The following is a 17,209-nucleotide window of genomic DNA, read 5'->3' as shown; positions in this document are numbered from 1 at the left end:
CTGCTCTGTGTGTGTGTGTGAGTGTGTTTGCACTTTGGATGTGTTAAATGTAGAGCATGAATTCTGAGTATGGGTCGCCATACTTGGCTGTATGTTATGTCACTTTCATCACTTTAATTATCTATTCATATAATTAAGTATAATTAATAATAAATAATGGATATAAATTATATTTAAAATATATTTTTGTAATTATAAATTAATAACTGGTGCATGTGGATCAACTATTGAAACTAAATCTAATTAAGCGATATGCTGATACATTGAATGAATTTCAATTAATTAAACATACAAATATCTAAAACTAAACTATTAATTTATCATCATATGACTTAATTATATTTAATTTCTTAATGATTAATTGCACCAGTCATTATATGAAAATAAAATGTACTATTTAATAAAATGTCATATATATGTAACATAGAATATTTAATAAAATGTATATTTTGTTTAACATATATAAATCAAATGCATCTATTAATGTACATTTTTCTTCTTTTTTTTTTTTCTTCTTTTCGACAGTAATATCTTTCCTCTTCTGTGGTTTGTGGTTAAGCATCTCTTTTCTGGCTCATCTCAGTCAAACTCCAAATATACTGCATATTCAAAACAAGCCAATATGTTTCCTCAAAACTCTAAACCCGTTATTATAAAATGACATTATGTAATGAAAATAAGTCATTTGAGATGCATCAAACCATTGCTCAAGCCCTGAATATCTTGTTATTTTGCAGTGTTGTGCAGTAGCCCACTGCAGTAGTGCTGGTAGTCAGGGATTCAGAGTTGTACTGATGAAATGTGGCAGAGCTGAACACGTGAGAGCGGCTGGAAGCAGAGCAGTGAGTTTGCCCTGAGGGGGCTGAGAGATTCCACTCCAAACAGCCTCTGGTGCTCTCTTCTTCTCCTTCGCCTGCTTAACTTTCTGTTGAAGCATCCAGCTTTACTGAATCTCAGCCTTCACGTTCTTCTGCTGCTGCAGCCCTTCCCACATGCAGATTATACATGTGACCGACCGCCAGCTCTAGCACTGGGCATCAAGTCTCTCACCAAGTTACAGTAAAGTAAAGAGAGCACACTATACCAAATGCAAAGTGGATGATGACAGATGGGGCCAAATGAGTGCTTGAACCATCCAAAGGTTTGATCAAGCGAGGATGACTAATGGTTTGCTCAAGTACAAACACAATGCTGAATAGAATTTCGATTACACTTGAGAACTCCATTAAAGGGGACATCAGATTTAATACACTTTTACATGGTGTTTAAAAAAATGTGTTGGCATTGTGTGTACACAACCACCATATAATGATAAAAATCCACCCTGTGCTTTTTTTATAAATCTTCATCAAGCCGTTCACAGATTCTTGTCGGAGTGATGTCACACAGGCCCAGACCAGTCCCACGGCTGTAGACAGACACTAGCATTTCAATATAGACCTGCCCTAAGTGAGCTGTCAACAGTCCGCCACTGTTTCGGTGCTGGAGTAGGAGTAGACAAGAGTGTCTCCAGAGCGATCGAGGTGATCTGTTGTTGAAAGGAATTTACTTCCGAGACCTGAGAGGCTGAAGATAGCGTAAATAACTTATTAAAATAATGTTTTTAAAGGGAATACGCCCCGATCTACCTAAATGTGTTTATGTTTGTGCGAATCATTTGTGATCGAGCTTCACCTACAGAGGAAGTGAGTGTAGGTTTTTTTTTTATTTTTGCAAAACAGCTTTCATAATAATATGCTAGTTAGCAAGTTCCGTTAGTTAATGGTTCGTCACCATATGTAAGAGAAGGGTGGGATGAGTTGAGCTCATTAACATTTAAAGGGACAAGCACCGAAACAAGTCGCGGTGAATAGAGCTGTTTTAGACAAAGTAAAAAGGGTGTTATTTTACACTACTGAGAAATTTTAACCAAATTATTTTTCAGACTTTTCATTAAGACCCTAAAGAATCATATTAACTTGGGGAAAATGGGCATCTTATGTCGCCTTTAATGATTCTTCTATTACTTGAAGAGTAATTGGTGCTAAATATATATTGTGGCGAGTGGGGCGGGGGCCGAGGGACGTGGGAACAAGGAGTGAGGCCGGCGGAATGATTGGGAAATCAGTGACACCTGCGCCCCACCGCCGGTCTCGAGTCCCACGTAGGAAATGGAAGGATATAAAACTGGAGCGACGATAGTGAAGGACGAGAGAGGATCAGGCCTGGGCGTTTAGTTGTGTTTTGGTTTTTATTTTGGCGCATCAGTCGTCCGTGAGGGGCTGATGGCTGATGTACTGTTTTGTTTATAAAGAACCGCTGAAGATAAATCTGTGTATTATTTGGTGGAACACAGTCTCTCACTCTTGTCTTCAGACTGCAAACTTAAAACCCCTTAGTTGGCTCCTTGGTGTGTAAGATTTCAAAAGATGTCTTTCACACTAATGCTACAAACCACACTTCAATGGAATCAAACTTGAGGTACACAACATTAAAGGATTTGTTGCAGGAGGAGACATGAAAGGAAAGGATACCTGAGTTGTTGAATGAGATCTTCTCCCTCTTTGATGACATTTACAGTGAATTGCAGTGTGGTCTGCTGCTGCTGCCCGAAACGCTTGATCAGGTCCTGAACAGCCTCCACTGACTCGGCATACACATCGTCCAACAATTCCTTCTGCAACTCCTCCAGCCACGTCCACAGCTATGCACAAAAGACACATGCATTAATCACTTTTTACTTTGTTTAGAGAGCTCTATATTATTATTTCAATTGCACATAAATTTAGCATGTTTTGCACATTCATCCCATATTTAATTTAGTTTCTAATTTCTTATCTGATATTGAGTGTTAACGTATGTGGTTCTGGTGCAAATGTGTAAAAGTGTGTACACGCTTTCATAACTGAGTTGAATGTCCAACTAAAACAATTTTTTACTTGACATTCTCATGGTGCACAAAAAAGATAATAAATAAATAATAAATAAGCATGCTAAATATCTACATCAGTTTAAGGCACAAAAATCACAGTAGTTACAAAAAAAAACCCTCCACATTATGCATAAAACCGGGAACATTGCTCAGAGCAGGCGATCTGAGGCCTCAGGCGAACTGTTTTGAAGTTTATTGTTGAAGGTGGTGAATTTGTTACAAAAGCAGGGCTTTGATGGTTGTTGGGTATATGCTCCCCAGAGGTGCTTTAAAAACATGAATTTGAAGACAAAGAGTTTAACTTTCTGAGAGGATTTTAACAAACAGATAGTTTAACATGTGCTGAAACTGTCCTTAGAGGTTGCATTTTTTGGTTCAATCCTTTTTTTTTTTTTTTTTTACTATTTTGAAAATTTAGATGGAACTACTCAACCATTCCTAGTTCTTACCTCCTTAACATGGGTGTGGAAAGCCACTGACATGTCCAGCAAGACTTTTCGCTGCTCCACACGCCTTACAAAGTCCTGGATCCGGTCCTCCAGCTGATGGGCGGCCTGATAGATCTCCTCCGGGTCACACTCACCTGTCTGGGCCAGCTGCTCTGCAGCTTCAAGCAGCTTATCAGCATTTGTGTATGTATTCTGATAAAGAGGAGACATATGTGGACTATTATGATCCTCATGCCAACCAGTAAGAATATTTTGCTTCAATGGATTTTAGCAGTGACTAGTCCAGTAGTTCTCACTAGTCCATATGACTGTAGAAAAAATTTAATCATTTATATAAAGCTAAAAATAACACATTTACTAGTCTACTAGCAGTGATCAGTTATAACTCATTTCATGTTAAATGGATTACTTAAAGGCATAGTTCACCTGAAAATAAACATTTTGCCATCATTTACTCACCCTCATGTCACTCCAAACCTGTATGAGTTTCTGTCTTCTGTTGAACATAAAAGAGGATATTTTGAAGAATGTTGGTAAACAAACAGTTGATGGTCCCCATTGACTTCTATGGTATTTCTTTCACTAACTATGGAAGTCAGTGGGGGGACCAATAGCTGTTTGGTTCTTCAAAACTTCAAAAATATCTTCTTTTGTGTTCAACATAAGAAAGAAACTTATACAGGACATGAGGGTGAATAAATGACAAAAATGTTTGGGTGAACTTTCCCTTTAATTGGATTCCAAAACTTAAGTCATTTTAATTAATTATATTACATTTAAAAATCCTCACAGTAATATTAAAATAACTTTTGCTTGGATTACATGATAAATTATTCATACATTATTTTGACAAAAAATATTTACTTGTATACCCTCTTTAATATTTCAATAATTTACTTTCAGAGTTCTCTGATGTTAGTTAATGGTCACATTGACATGCAGGTACACAAACAAAATATTTATACTTTTAATGTTCAAATATTGTTATACTGAAAGGACTTAGTGTTTTAATGATGCACTTTTATAATTGAATTTAAACCATTTTCAACAATTCACAAAACCCTGCAGTTCCTTCTCAAACCTCATGCTGAATGCACCCTATGTTGCACTCTACTCTCACAAAGGATATAACATATTTTCCTTCTCTTTGTATTATTGTAATCAATAAAATATTCCTATTCAAAACTGGGATAAACAAGTTTCGTGAAAGTAATCTAAGAGTTATCAAAAAAGTAGTCAGAATGCATTACCTAAAATTAGTAATCTAATAGATTACATCACTAACTACAATTTCCATCATGTAATTTGTAATCAATAACACGCTATAATTTGTAAGTAATCTACCCAGCACTGTTAAAAATGTATAGTTGGGAAAGACCTTTTGTGTTATATTATCTTTAATGAATCCTTATTAGCTGTGCTTTTGTTAGCTGTGCTTTTGACTTAATTGGAAGAATAAAGAGAATCTTGAAGGGAAGGGGAGACTTTAGGGTGGCGTACCTGAGCAACTTCCTCAAAGTCTTCATGGCGTTTCTGCAGGGCTCGAGCGCGATGTAGAGATTTCCCCACTCCTGTGTGTTTGCTGAGAAACGCCTCACCGTGGTTCTCAATCCAATCAAGAACCTACTCACACACACAATGCACACAAGAGGGAAAAAATGAAATGAATATGCGAGACAGCAGCAGAGCTTTCCAGTTCTTTTCTAGGTGAGAATGTGTCCTGTCAGATAATGGGAGTCAAATCAAGGTACCATGACAGGCGATACTGCAGGGTCCAAGACAGATATTTTTTTGCATAAAGGTGTCGTTCACAGTCTAGCTCTCCCTCTCTGCAGTTCATCGCATCTCCAGCACCCGAATAGTGGTTTCCATGGCAACACTTTCCCTCAGCCACAGAATTAGCCATTCTGCATTCTCTCGGCCGAACACCTCGCTGCAGAAAACCACAATCTCTGCACCAATAAACTAGCCTTGAACCTCTGAACACAGGTCAGGTTGTACATTGTTTTAATGTACAATAGAGAGATGTCTAGTATAAAGCTACAGCAGCGGCTTGTCCTTGACTTTAAATTATGCGTGACTATTTCTGTTTGTGTGTAAACAAATACAATCTCAGGGAAGTTGAGCCAAGATGTTGTGGTGGTGTTTTCTCTCCTGTAGTAAAGAGGCAGTGGTAACAGTAATTACATGCTAAACTAAAGTCCGCCCAAAAGTATGAATGTGGAAATCTCCAAAAACAAAAAAATATTTTCAGTACACTGAGTACTGGTACTTTAGTACCAAGTCAACACTGAAAAAAAAGTAACTATACCAGTCTTGTTTTTTTTTTTTTTTTAAGTCTGCTTTATTGCCAATTCTTCCACATGTACAGTACATACATACAGAGAATCGAAACTGCGTTGCTCTCAGACCCCCAGTGCATACAGATAACACTAACAGTAGAACCTAAGATCAAATATAAAATATAAGATACAACTATACAATAAAGGAATGTAAAAAAAAAACACAAAATAAAAAAATAAAGTTAAATAAAGCAGCAGAAGGCACACTGTAGACAGAGTGCAAACCAGTGAAGTAAACAAACTGTTCAGATAAAAAAAAAAAAACTTATTCAGTCTGATTAAAGTGACAAAGGGCTCAAGAGCAGTTATTTTATTAAACTGACTGATGAGGTGGTAGAATGACATCAATTCCATGGTGAATGAGGTAGTGAGCAGACCAATGCTGCACAAAGTGACTGGTGCATGTCATCTTATGTAAGTGGGGGGGGGGGGGGGGTGGAAGGACCTGGGGATGTGGGATCTGGGGTGGGTGTGGTTCATAGTTCAGTTTGAGAGCGAGTTCAGCTTCCTGACAGCCTGATGAATTAAGCTGTCTTTCAGTCTGCTGGTCGTGGTGTGGAGACTCCGCAGTCTCCTCCCTGAAGGCAGCAGACTGAAGAAGCAGTGTGTCTGGTGGGTGGGATCACCTGCAATGCAGAGGCCTTTCCGGAACAGACGGGTTCCATAAATGTCCTGGAGGGAGGGGAGAGAGACACCAATGATCTTCTCAGCTGCTCTCACTGTGCGTTGCAGAGTCTTTCGGCAGGACGAGTTGCAGGCGCCATACCACACATTGAAACAGCTCGACAGGATGCTCTCGATGGTGCCTCTGTAGAAGGTGTACATGATGGGGGGTTGGGCCCTGGCTCTCATCAGTTTGCGGAGAAACTAGAGATGCTGTTGTGATTTCTTGACCAGTGCTGCAGTGTTGTTGGTCCATGAGAGGTCCTCTGTGATGTGCACACCCAGGAACTTGGTGCTGCTCACTCTCTCCACAGTTGCACCGTTGATGGTCAGAGGAGCATGCTGAGTGTGCGCTCTCCTGAAGTCAACAACAATTTCCTTAATCTTCTCCACAATCAGAGAGAGACTGTTGTCACTGCACCACCCGGCCAGGCACCTGTAGTTTGTCTCATTTTTGTTGCTAATGAGACCCACCACAGTCGTGTCATCCGCAAACTTAATGAAGAGGTTGGAGTTGTGTGGTGGTGTGCAGTTGTGGGTCAGCAGAGTGAAGACGAGGGGACTCAGCAAACATCCTTGGGGGGGCCCCAGTGTTCAGTGTGATGGTGCTGGATGTGTTGCTGCCGACCCGTACTTCCTGAGGTCTTCCAGTCAGAAAGTCCAACAGCCAGTTGCACAGCGAAGTGTTGAGCCCCAGTTGACCAGTTTGTGAATGAGCTGTTGAGGGATGATTGTGCTGAATGCTAAACTGAAGTCGATGAACAGCATTCTGATGTATGAGTCCTTTTTGCCTATATTTCTGAGTGCTGAGTGGACGGCAGTGGCAATGGCATCATTGGTCGACTGGTTGGACTGATAAGCAAACTGGAAGGGGTCCAGGGAGTGGGGAAGGGAAGACTTGATGTGGTGCATGACTAGCCATTCAAAGCACTTTATGAGAATGGGAGTAAGTGCAACAGGACTGTAGTCATTAAAGCAGGATGGAGATGGCTTCTTCTGGACTGGAATGATGTTGATAGTTTTGAAACATGTGGGAACAGCAGCCTGACTAAGTGAGATGTTGAAAATGTTTGTGAAGACATCAGTGAGTTCTGCTGCACAGTCTCTCAGTACACACCCAGGAATGTTGTCAGGACCCAGAGCTTTGCATGCACTGATCCTGCTGAAGGATCTCCGAACGCTGTCCGGGGTCAGCGTCATCACCTGGTCGCCAGGAGGAGGTGGAGTCTAATGTGCATTGGAGCCGTTTTGTTTCTCAAAGCGAGCAAAGAAGGTGTTCAGCTCGTTCAGCAGAGAGATGTTCCTGTCACAGGTCCGTGGTGGGGGCTTGTAGTCAGTAATGGTCTGTATCACCTGCCACAGGCTCAGAGTGTCACTGCTGTCGCTGAATTGATGGGCTATCCTCCCAGAGTGCGGACTCTAAAGGCGGTCGCACACCGGACGAGACGCGCCGCGTCGCATCGCGCCACATGTAGGACAACTCGAGGTATCGCACACTGGACGCGCACATTCTAAATGCGTGAGCTCAATTTCGCAGCAAGATGGGAGAGTTTTAACTTCATCTATTATTTTAATTTTAAATATATAAAAGCTGAGTTGCTAACGTTAATTAATGAAAAGAATCTGTGTTATTATAATAAGTCTGTTATTGTTTTGTTGTATCTGTTGTCTAGGCAACTGTGCTGCTGAAAATGTAACCAAACACTTTGTAATGTTTTATTTGAATGAAACAAGTGTGCTGTACTTTAATTTCAGTTTCAGTTTATAACATTTGGGTTTTTTAATATAAAACTATGCGGATGGCGCTCTGTGGCGCGGCAGAAATTTGAACAGCGTTCTGAGTCGTAGCTGGGCGCCGCGGACAGACGCCGAATGGCGCCGCCGGTGTGTGTACTCACATAGAGAATAATGTGTTCGAATTTTAAAGACGTGGCGCGACGCGACGCGGCGCTGCGCTTCTCGTCCGGTGTGCGACCCCCTTAAGCCTCTCTGATGCAGCGGGACAGGTTGGCCCTGGCTGTTCTCCAGCTCTGAATGCAGCGTTCCGTGTCTTCAGAAGTCTGTAGACCTTCCCTGTCATCCATGGCTTCTGGTTGGCCCGGACAGTGATGGTTTTTGTGACTTTTACATCATCAATACACTTGTTGATGTAGGCAGTGACAGTCTCTGAGTACTCCTGGAGGTCAGTGGTGTTACTATATGTGGCAGCCTGCTTAAACATATTCCAGTCAGTTGTGTCGAAGCAGTCTTGAAGAACCTGTGATGATCCTTCTGGCCACACTTGAATCTGTTTTTGAACTGGTTTGGCGACTTTAATGAGTGGTCTGTATGCAGGCATTAGCATGAAAGTGATGTGGTCTGAGGCACCGAGGTGGGGGAGGGCTTTGTAAGCTCCTCTCTGTGTGGTGTAAACAAAGTCTAAAATGTTTTTACCTCGTGTTGGAAAGTGTATGTGCTGGTGTATTTTTGGAAACACACTCTATAAGTCAGCATGGTTGAAATCCCCAGCTATGATGAGAAAAGCATCAGGGTGTGCTGTCTGCTGCTCACTAATGTGCTGGTACAGTTCATTTAGTGCATCGTTACTGTTGCTGTTGTTGTTGTTCGGGGGAACATAAACCAAGACGAGCAGTATGGCAGTATATCCCCTCGGCAGATAGAACGGCCGGCACTTAATAACCATAAACTCCACCAGGGGTGAGCAGTGTTTGCAGATCACAACAGCATCGTGGCACCACGCATCATTGATGTAAACACAAAGCCCGCCCCCACCGGTTTTTCCTCCCGCGACGAGAGCTCTGTTCGCTCGATTGCAGGACAGTTAAAAAAGATGGCAGCGTGTCCACACGCAGCGGCTTCTCTCTGTCCCGACAGAACAATGTTTTTGTGTTTTTTGTCTTGTGAGTCGCAGTGTTTTTGTACATTGTCATCGCATCTACCTGTCTTTAAGCATGCATACAGTCGTGAGTTTCTGCTGGATGTCGACAGAACTGCATTTTTTGCGGAACAGCCGAGGGATCTCGTTCTGCTCCGGAGGCCTTCATCATCAGCGACCCCCACTGCTGCATCTTGCCCACAGCGGAGGCGCCACAAGCGGTACGAGAGGAAGCAGAAGCAACAGCGTTCCGGACTGCATTATTTAGCTCGATCAGCTGACGTGCTATCGAGTGGCGAGTAAGAAAAAAAAAAAAGTAAAAGTGTTTACAAAGGACACAAATTGTCAAATGATGTGCCATATTACATCATAAATATTAAATTAAACAGAAAATATTAAGATTTGTATTTTTTAATTAATTATATTTATTTTATTATATTAGTCAATCATTTTTTTATATAAACTTTATATATTATTTTATATTGCATTTTTATTAAGATTTTAATTATTATTAAAATTCATTAAATTATGGAACATGGAAAATCTTATTTTTTTAATTTTCAAAGCTATATACATTGCTATAAACATTTGTATTTAATTTACTTAAAAAAAATACTTACCAAAATTATAATAAAAATACTTGTGTGTGTATCAAAATTACTATTGAAAATAAGGAGATCTAACTGACTGCTAAAATTTTATGTTAGGGACAACAAAAATTACAACAGTGACTTTGGCAAAAAAGCTCAGTTGTCTATGGAGTCCTTTCAGCTATTCGTGCAGACTCTACTTCCTTTCCTTTGTATGTCCCTCTCACATCCTTCCATCCTATTGTATCATCTTGATGCTTTTTAAATCATCCCCCAAGGGTATTATGAAATGCCACGTGTAGTTCTCAGTACCACACTTTGACCCACGTGGATCTAGTGTGGTATTTTCAGGTGAATGAATGTGTGTGTGTGTGTGTGTGTGTGTGTGTGTGTGTGTGTGTGTGTGTGTGTGTGTGTTTTACCTGCTGAACATCTTGCTGGAATACACACAGCTGCAGACGCTGGTGCAGCCGGACCTTGCGGTGCTGCCAGATGTTCTCCAGCTGCCTCTGGTGATGCAGAACCTCATGGATAATGTCCAAAACATGGTGCACAGCTTTGGAGTAATTGGCGGAAGCCGTCAGCGAATCAGTGCTGCCAGGGGTCAAGGGGCGCTGAAGTTTGTCCAATAAGGTTTTCCCATCTTGGCTCACCTGGGAAAGAGCGGGACAATGATGAGAAAACAACTGCACAACCCTAATAGACTAAATGAAGTTGTATTGTCACATGCATTGTAACTCTTTATAGCACTGCGCTTTATAATAAATATAATTAGCTAAAATTGCCACTTTAGACGTGCCTGTAATTGCAATAATGTGCAAGTACCATTTACTTTGGGATCAGTACATTTATATGGTTTTTCAAAGGTGCCTGGCAATTAAGTGATTTCGAGACATGGTACCTCAGAGTAGGCAGCGGTGATCTGCTCATACAGGCCTTGGTGATGGTGGATGGCGTCTTCTAGGTCCTGTAGCTCAGAGGGCAGATCCACCTCCCCACATGCTTTACACCATGAGTCCACATTGCTCATGTACTGCAGAGAGACACAAACACACACACACACTAACATTGACAAAATAACAATAATATCAAGCCCCTTATAATAAAAGAGGTAGTAATGGTAAGGTAAAAGGTAAGGTAATGGACTAGATCTGTTAGTGCCAAAAACTACATCAGACCAACTTATTTGGTTTAATCTTCAAAGCTTTGCTATAGAACTATTCTACACTATCTTTGAAGAATATTTTTACAGTTTGTTTTTCCATCTAAAGTGCACTTAGACATACAAAGTTATTTCTTAACATAATTTTCTCCTCAGAACATGATTTTATCCAAGATCTTCATTAAAATTCAAAGACCTTAAAACAGCATGTACGTTAAAAATTCACTTTAAAATAAAGGCAAGTTCTAAATTGAACATCTCATAACTCTCGTCACAATGTTGTACATTTTGTGCACATCTGATTGTATATTCCAGTAAATTATGTCCATACAGTCCTCTGACATCAAAGGAAATGGAATGAATTAAAACTAAAAAGGGCAAACGCAGGAGACATGGTTCATATGCCGCACTCTGAATATCAATTCAAATCAAATTGTCTTTCATCTCATCTCACTCTTCTTCAGAGATGAAGAGCAGAACGGGGCTCAGAGTCTGGTTCAACTCAAACAGAATCTCATGCATGAGGACAGCCGAAACCAGACAGCCTTTTGACTGGTGGCTGTGGTGATGCTTAAAGGAAAAGAAATCTCTGGAAGGGAGATATGTTGTTGATGTAGCTCCTCTATATATATATTAAAAAAAAAAAAACACTGCATGTGTGAGAGGAATTTTTTATTAGGAAAAATTCATCTGTGCTCTCTACTGCAGTCTTTCAAATATGCTTTTCCCACATTTTGAAGAATTTTCCCACATTTGATTATTAAAAACACCTATAAAACTGCTTAGAATAATTGTTTTTCACTCAATAGCTTAGCAACACGCTACCATCAAACACCTTTAAAATCAGTCTGTGTTATAAGCTGTCATCTATTTAAAACCTTATGAGAGGTTTGAAGACCTTTATCTAGAAGACAGTTCTCTATGTAGCGGTAGGCAGTTCACGAGGTCTATGGACAGATCTTGCATTCTCTTTTCTGAAATGATCTTGTCTTTGGATTTCTTGCTGTTGATTCAAATGAATCAAAGCCTAAGTCTGTTTATCACTCACTTTTAACAGCATGTGAAATCCATTGAAATCCACTCACACACACACACACACACTGATCTCTGTGCTGAGGGCTCATTTGTATCAGTCTTCATTAAGAAAAGACATTGCAAGCGTTCTCTCTTACCTGGTCACATTTCTGGTGGAAAGTAGCAGACATCTCCAGCAGGGCGCTCCTCTCGTCCAGCGCAGCAGCGAAGGCTTTCCACTCCTGCTCCAGCTGACCTGAGATCTGTTTGATCTGCTGAGACGCGTAGTGGCCCGCCTCCAGCAGACGGTTCCCCACCGACATGATGCGGTTTATGTTTACGTAAACATTCTGTGGGAGATGGAAAATATTACTAACCAGCACAATGCCAATACAAAATGATTAATGATTAAAGTTTTGAGTATAGAATTTTAATATTAGCCATTTATTGTTTATTGGCTAGTATCATAGTATCAACCAGTTTCATCATCAGTGCAACACTGATTTCAAACTGACGTCCTTTCACAAGATCACATTTTGAAAACTGCTTCAGAATGGATTGTTCACAAAACACAACACTACACATCCCAGCAGATTCTTGTCTGTTTAATATGCAAGTCATCCATCAGGAGAAGATCAGTAGTGTGCAAGTCTGATTACTTTCTGATCAATAACAAAGCATTACAACGTAATCTGAACATGAATAACAAAATGTAAAAAGTGCTCACTGAAAATGAACATGCCTTTGTTTTCTTTGTCTCTGTTTTCTCTCATGTAACCCTTCTTATTAATAAAGTGACACTGGGACTTTATTCTAGAAGATATTTTACCTGTTAAAAGTTGGATTTTTTTAATACTTCCTTTCAGCCGAAGGCAAAAACCGTAAAGGCAAAAGTGGCAGAAACATCATGGTTTCCACCCAAAAATTAAGCAGCATAACTGTTTTCAACATCGATAATAGTAAGAAATGTTTCTTGAGCACCAAATCAGCATATTATAATGATTTCTGAGTGATCGTGTGACACTGAAGATTGAACTTATTATTACAGGAACAAATTGCAGTTGTTTTAAATATTTCACAATATTATCATTTAACTTTTCTTTTAATAAAATAAATGCAACCTTGGCGAGCATTAGAGGCTCCTTTTAAAGAAAAAAATAACCTATGGGGAGGAAAAAAAATCAGTGATGAAACATTAACAACAAGGCTCTGGAAAATACCTTGTAGTGGCTTATAACATAAAAAGCGAAATTAATGCTTTCATTAAACTTTTAGATCAACATTTGAAGACTTGCCAGAGCTCAATATGCCTCCATCCTCCTCCTGCCTCTTTAAACAGGAAGTGATCAATACTTCTCTCTACAGTAATGGTTTTTTTTAAAGGATGCCCCTAACAGGGTCCACAGCTGGTGGGCAGCCACCCAAACAGGAAGCACTTAGGTGGATCATGCTCTGTGCTCCATCTCTGATTATACGATGAGTCACCATCACTGAATAAAGAATCGACGCTTGCATTGTAAAGACTACAACCATTATTCCATTATACTGATTAAATTAAAGAAAAATTCTAATTTGGTCAGTTAGCAAAAGAAACGTTGTGAAGGCATTACGGGATGCATGTAGTGATGCAGTGACGGTGACATTTTTGATCTTTGGGGCAAATCCTAGTTGAAATCTTACCATGCAGTTCATGGCAAAGTGGTTGTGCTGGGTCTGCAGCTCCATGGCATGGGGGTGGTTGTTGCCAATCTCAGTGTATCCAGCAAGAAACAGCCCTTTGTTGTGCATGATCCAGTCAAACATCTGCAGAGACACAGCAATCACACACAAACACACACACATGTTTGTTTTTGTGCAAAGTGGGGACATCACATAGGCGTAATGGTTTTTATAATGTAGAAACTGTATATTCTATCGCCCTTCACCAACCCTACCCCTAACCCTAACAGGAATCTTTGTGCATTTTTACTTTCTCAAAAAAAACTCATTCTGTATGGTTTATAAGCATTTTGAAAAATGGGGACATGGGTTATGTTCTCATAAGTCACCCTCTCCTTGTAATACCTGTGTCATACCCATGTCATTATACAAAGTTGTGTCCTGATATGTCACAAAAACATGCCCACACAGGTCAGGCACACATTTGACTGGAAGCAGGTTAAGTGTATCTATGTGTGTAATGCAAGATATCCCGTTGGGTGAATGTTTTAGCACGTGCATCGTTGTGTTCATACAGCTGAAATGAGTAAAAATAGAAAATCATAAAAATGACCCGTTTCTCAGGAGCAAAGAATAGCTGCTGGTTTCCTAGCAACATGCAAATCTTCCACCCACTTTGAGAAACATTGAGACGAATTAGTGAGAACTTGTAAATATGTGCGTAGATCCAGACAGAATGAAAACACAGGGTTTGAGTCAATTTAGAGCAAAGGTTCTCAACCAGGGGACCGGGGCCTCAACAAACTAAAGGGTACTCCCTGATGACTTATTATTTCAATTAATAAATTATTAATATATTAAAATAATCGAATCATAATATCAATTAAAATGATGAAATTTGGCCTATTAGAACATATAACTTAATTTGGCCTATTAGAACATATAACTGTTAAAACATCTGGATCACAAAATGAATTATGGTTCATTCAATTAATATATCAATACTTCCAGTTTCTGTTAATAATGCAAGTTTAATAAAACAAGCAGCTTTGTCATAAATACATAAAAAATATCATCCTAAATGGTGAGGAGGTTGGAAAACTGTGTTTAACAAAAGGGAAACTTTAAGGTTAAGAACCACTGATTTAAATCATATTCTGCACTCTACATAAGTTAGCTGCATCAACTTGCATAACATCAAATTTCTACTTGACCAAATCCCAAAATAAATAAATAAATAGGATTTACCTCTAGGTATAAAATGTTTTGTGTCTATACAGGTATGCATGTGTGGTTCTCACCTTTTCAGCATCCTGCTCGAAAAGCCTGAGTTGGAAGCACTGGTCCAACTGCAGCTTGCGGACGTGCCAAGACTGATGCAGGTTCTGCCTGGTGCTGTGCAATTTGTCCAGTAGGGCTGAAATACGGGGCACCAGGCCCTGGGTGTCTGCGTTGGGCTGCCCCTGCCCTTCTCTCTGCCCTGGCGGGACTGGCAGAGTTCGGTTAGCATAGCTCTCGCTGCTTTGAATCCTTTGCAGCAGCCTCTGGCCCTCACTGTCCACCTCCTCCACAGGAGCCTTCATCACCCTCTTCTTCAGCGCTGCATGCTCCTCTATCATGCGCCGGGCTCCCTCTAAGTCCTGCGGGAAGTCTTTACGTGTGACCGTTTCTTGCATCTCCTCCAGACGGGCGAGAAGGTGACGAGCGTTGCCCGTGAAGTCTTCAAATGCCACGCGGATCTCAATCCACTCTTCGTGGTTGTAGTCCAGGCTGCCCTCGAAGTCGGGCGTCAACTGGGATGGGTCCACCACCTTAGATAATCCCTCCAGGGAAACCATGGTGGTCTGAAGGTGGATGTGATGGAGGAATGGAAGGAACCAGAACAGGACAGAGAGAAAGGATGTGGGTGGAATATGAAAATTAATCAATATGCACAGTACTAGAATGCACAATATGACTTCTAATGCCCTAAAACCTATGTCAATTGATGCAGCCATTCCAGGCTCCGTTAATGACCAGCAAGGTGGGACTGCTATTTTTAACTGGGGGCATAAATCTAATTTCATACAGGCACTCAGGGACCGCCTGAGGTCCAAACTACCTAGAGACAGACAGACTCCCAGCATGAAGCCTGAGGGCGTCAGATAGGGTGATATCATCAGCACCACAGTAACACAAACCCCATCTGAACTACCTGAAGCAGGAAAGAGCCTCTGGTAAGCTGTATACAACTGTATATGCATGCATACCAAATTGGTAAAATCATTAGAATAATCAACTTTGGTTTTTGCTATGCTCCATGCATGCATCAAGTGTTTAACGACAAATTCATGCCAAAAGTAAAACTGTGGCATAACAACCATATCCAATCAGAGCATACCTGATGTTCAATAACAATATTGTTTTCAACCAATAAGATTCCACGCTGGTCCACATCATCGCACAGTGTTATCTTTATTATAAGCACACATCGCAGTTACACCATCTGCCTCGTTAATGCTCAAGTCGAGGGGATTCTGATTGGCTGCCAATGTTTTTATTGTTCATCAGCTGGATAAAATGGTTCTGTAAGTGAATACTATGATTTATCCCTTCCATCATTTGTGTGAATGGGCCTTAATGCAGCAGAAATCTATAAAGTGTTCTATCAGCAGCCTGTTTTTCAGTATTAGCATTGATTAATGAAAATTGTTTTATAAAATATGACTGCCCTGTTTACATTTTTACATATTTAAACAATTACTACACATTGTAGTACCTTTGTTTATTTTAAAACAGCAGTTTATCAAGGGCCTCAAGTCTATAAATGACAGTTTCATTACTACATTTATGATAGATATTCATTATTGAAGCTTTTTGATATGTCGGCCTATATTAAAATAGACATTTTTCATGAAAATAGATGCATGTATTTAATCATTAGAAAGAAATTACAATGAACGAGTTAAACTTAAACATTGAACCCATGATGTTCATTCGTGTCTCAAGACTGGTTAGGAAAAAAACTGGAATAAACATGGAAGCTTTTATGGCATGTCACTATTTCACTACATACCTGGTTGGGAAAACTGGCACAGAAATAGGCTTGAGAAATTAAGTGAATGTTATTTTCATATTATGTATAGCTAATATTTATTAATATTTTGAATTAGCTTTTACAGTTTTAATTTTAGTTTAAGCTTGATTAATCTTTCATATGCTTTTGTCATTTTTTCTTTATTTTAGTAATATCAGTACTTCAATTTAAACACACTTTTTTTATTTTAATTCAATATTTTCAGATGAGATTCGATTTTAGATTTAGTTAACAATACTAGTATGAGTATATGAGTGTGCTTCCACTCTTCCATTCATTTATTTCTTGATCACATTTTGTTTGTGTGCTCCAAGAGATCTAAAAAAATAGTGTTCTCCTTTCTACAAATGAATAGATGGGAGGACAGAAAAAATAAAACAAATGTGCACGAGCGAGCTTCATCAAAGCCGTGAAAGAGGAGAGAGCGGAGGTGTGCACCTCTTTTGTGAATTCAAGGTAAATGAGGTC

The 17,209-nt window shown here is 39.9% G+C and overlaps 1 protein-coding gene across 8 annotated transcripts in view; it reads right to left on the bottom strand.

Annotated features, from left to right (window-relative positions):
* LOC113119347 (triple functional domain protein-like) overlaps positions 1-17,209 on the bottom strand; it is a 115,379-nt gene that overhangs the window by 46,382 nt on the left and 51,788 nt on the right. For all 8 annotated transcript variants that reach the window (XM_026288764.1, XM_026288758.1, XM_026288760.1 and 5 more), the window contains 8 exons: positions 14,967-15,509; positions 13,687-13,809; positions 12,165-12,356; positions 10,732-10,863; positions 10,253-10,483; positions 4,861-4,983; positions 3,361-3,552; positions 2,514-2,683 (listed from right to left, as the gene is read on the bottom strand). In XM_026288764.1, coding sequence (XP_026144549.1) covers positions 2,514-2,683; positions 3,361-3,552; positions 4,861-4,983; positions 10,253-10,483; positions 10,732-10,863; positions 12,165-12,356; positions 13,687-13,809; positions 14,967-15,509 — 1,706 coding nt within the window. The remainder of the gene's footprint in view (positions 1-2,513; positions 2,684-3,360; positions 3,553-4,860; positions 4,984-10,252; positions 10,484-10,731; positions 10,864-12,164; positions 12,357-13,686; positions 13,810-14,966; positions 15,510-17,209) is intronic.

This window comes from Carassius auratus, chromosome 19 (assembly GCF_003368295.1).
Source record: "Carassius auratus strain Wakin chromosome 19, ASM336829v1, whole genome shotgun sequence".
Lineage (NCBI taxonomy): Eukaryota > Metazoa > Chordata > Actinopteri > Cypriniformes > Cyprinidae > Carassius > Carassius auratus.
Note: the sequence above shows the minus strand (reverse complement) of the source record. Positions and strands in the feature narration are given on the sequence as shown.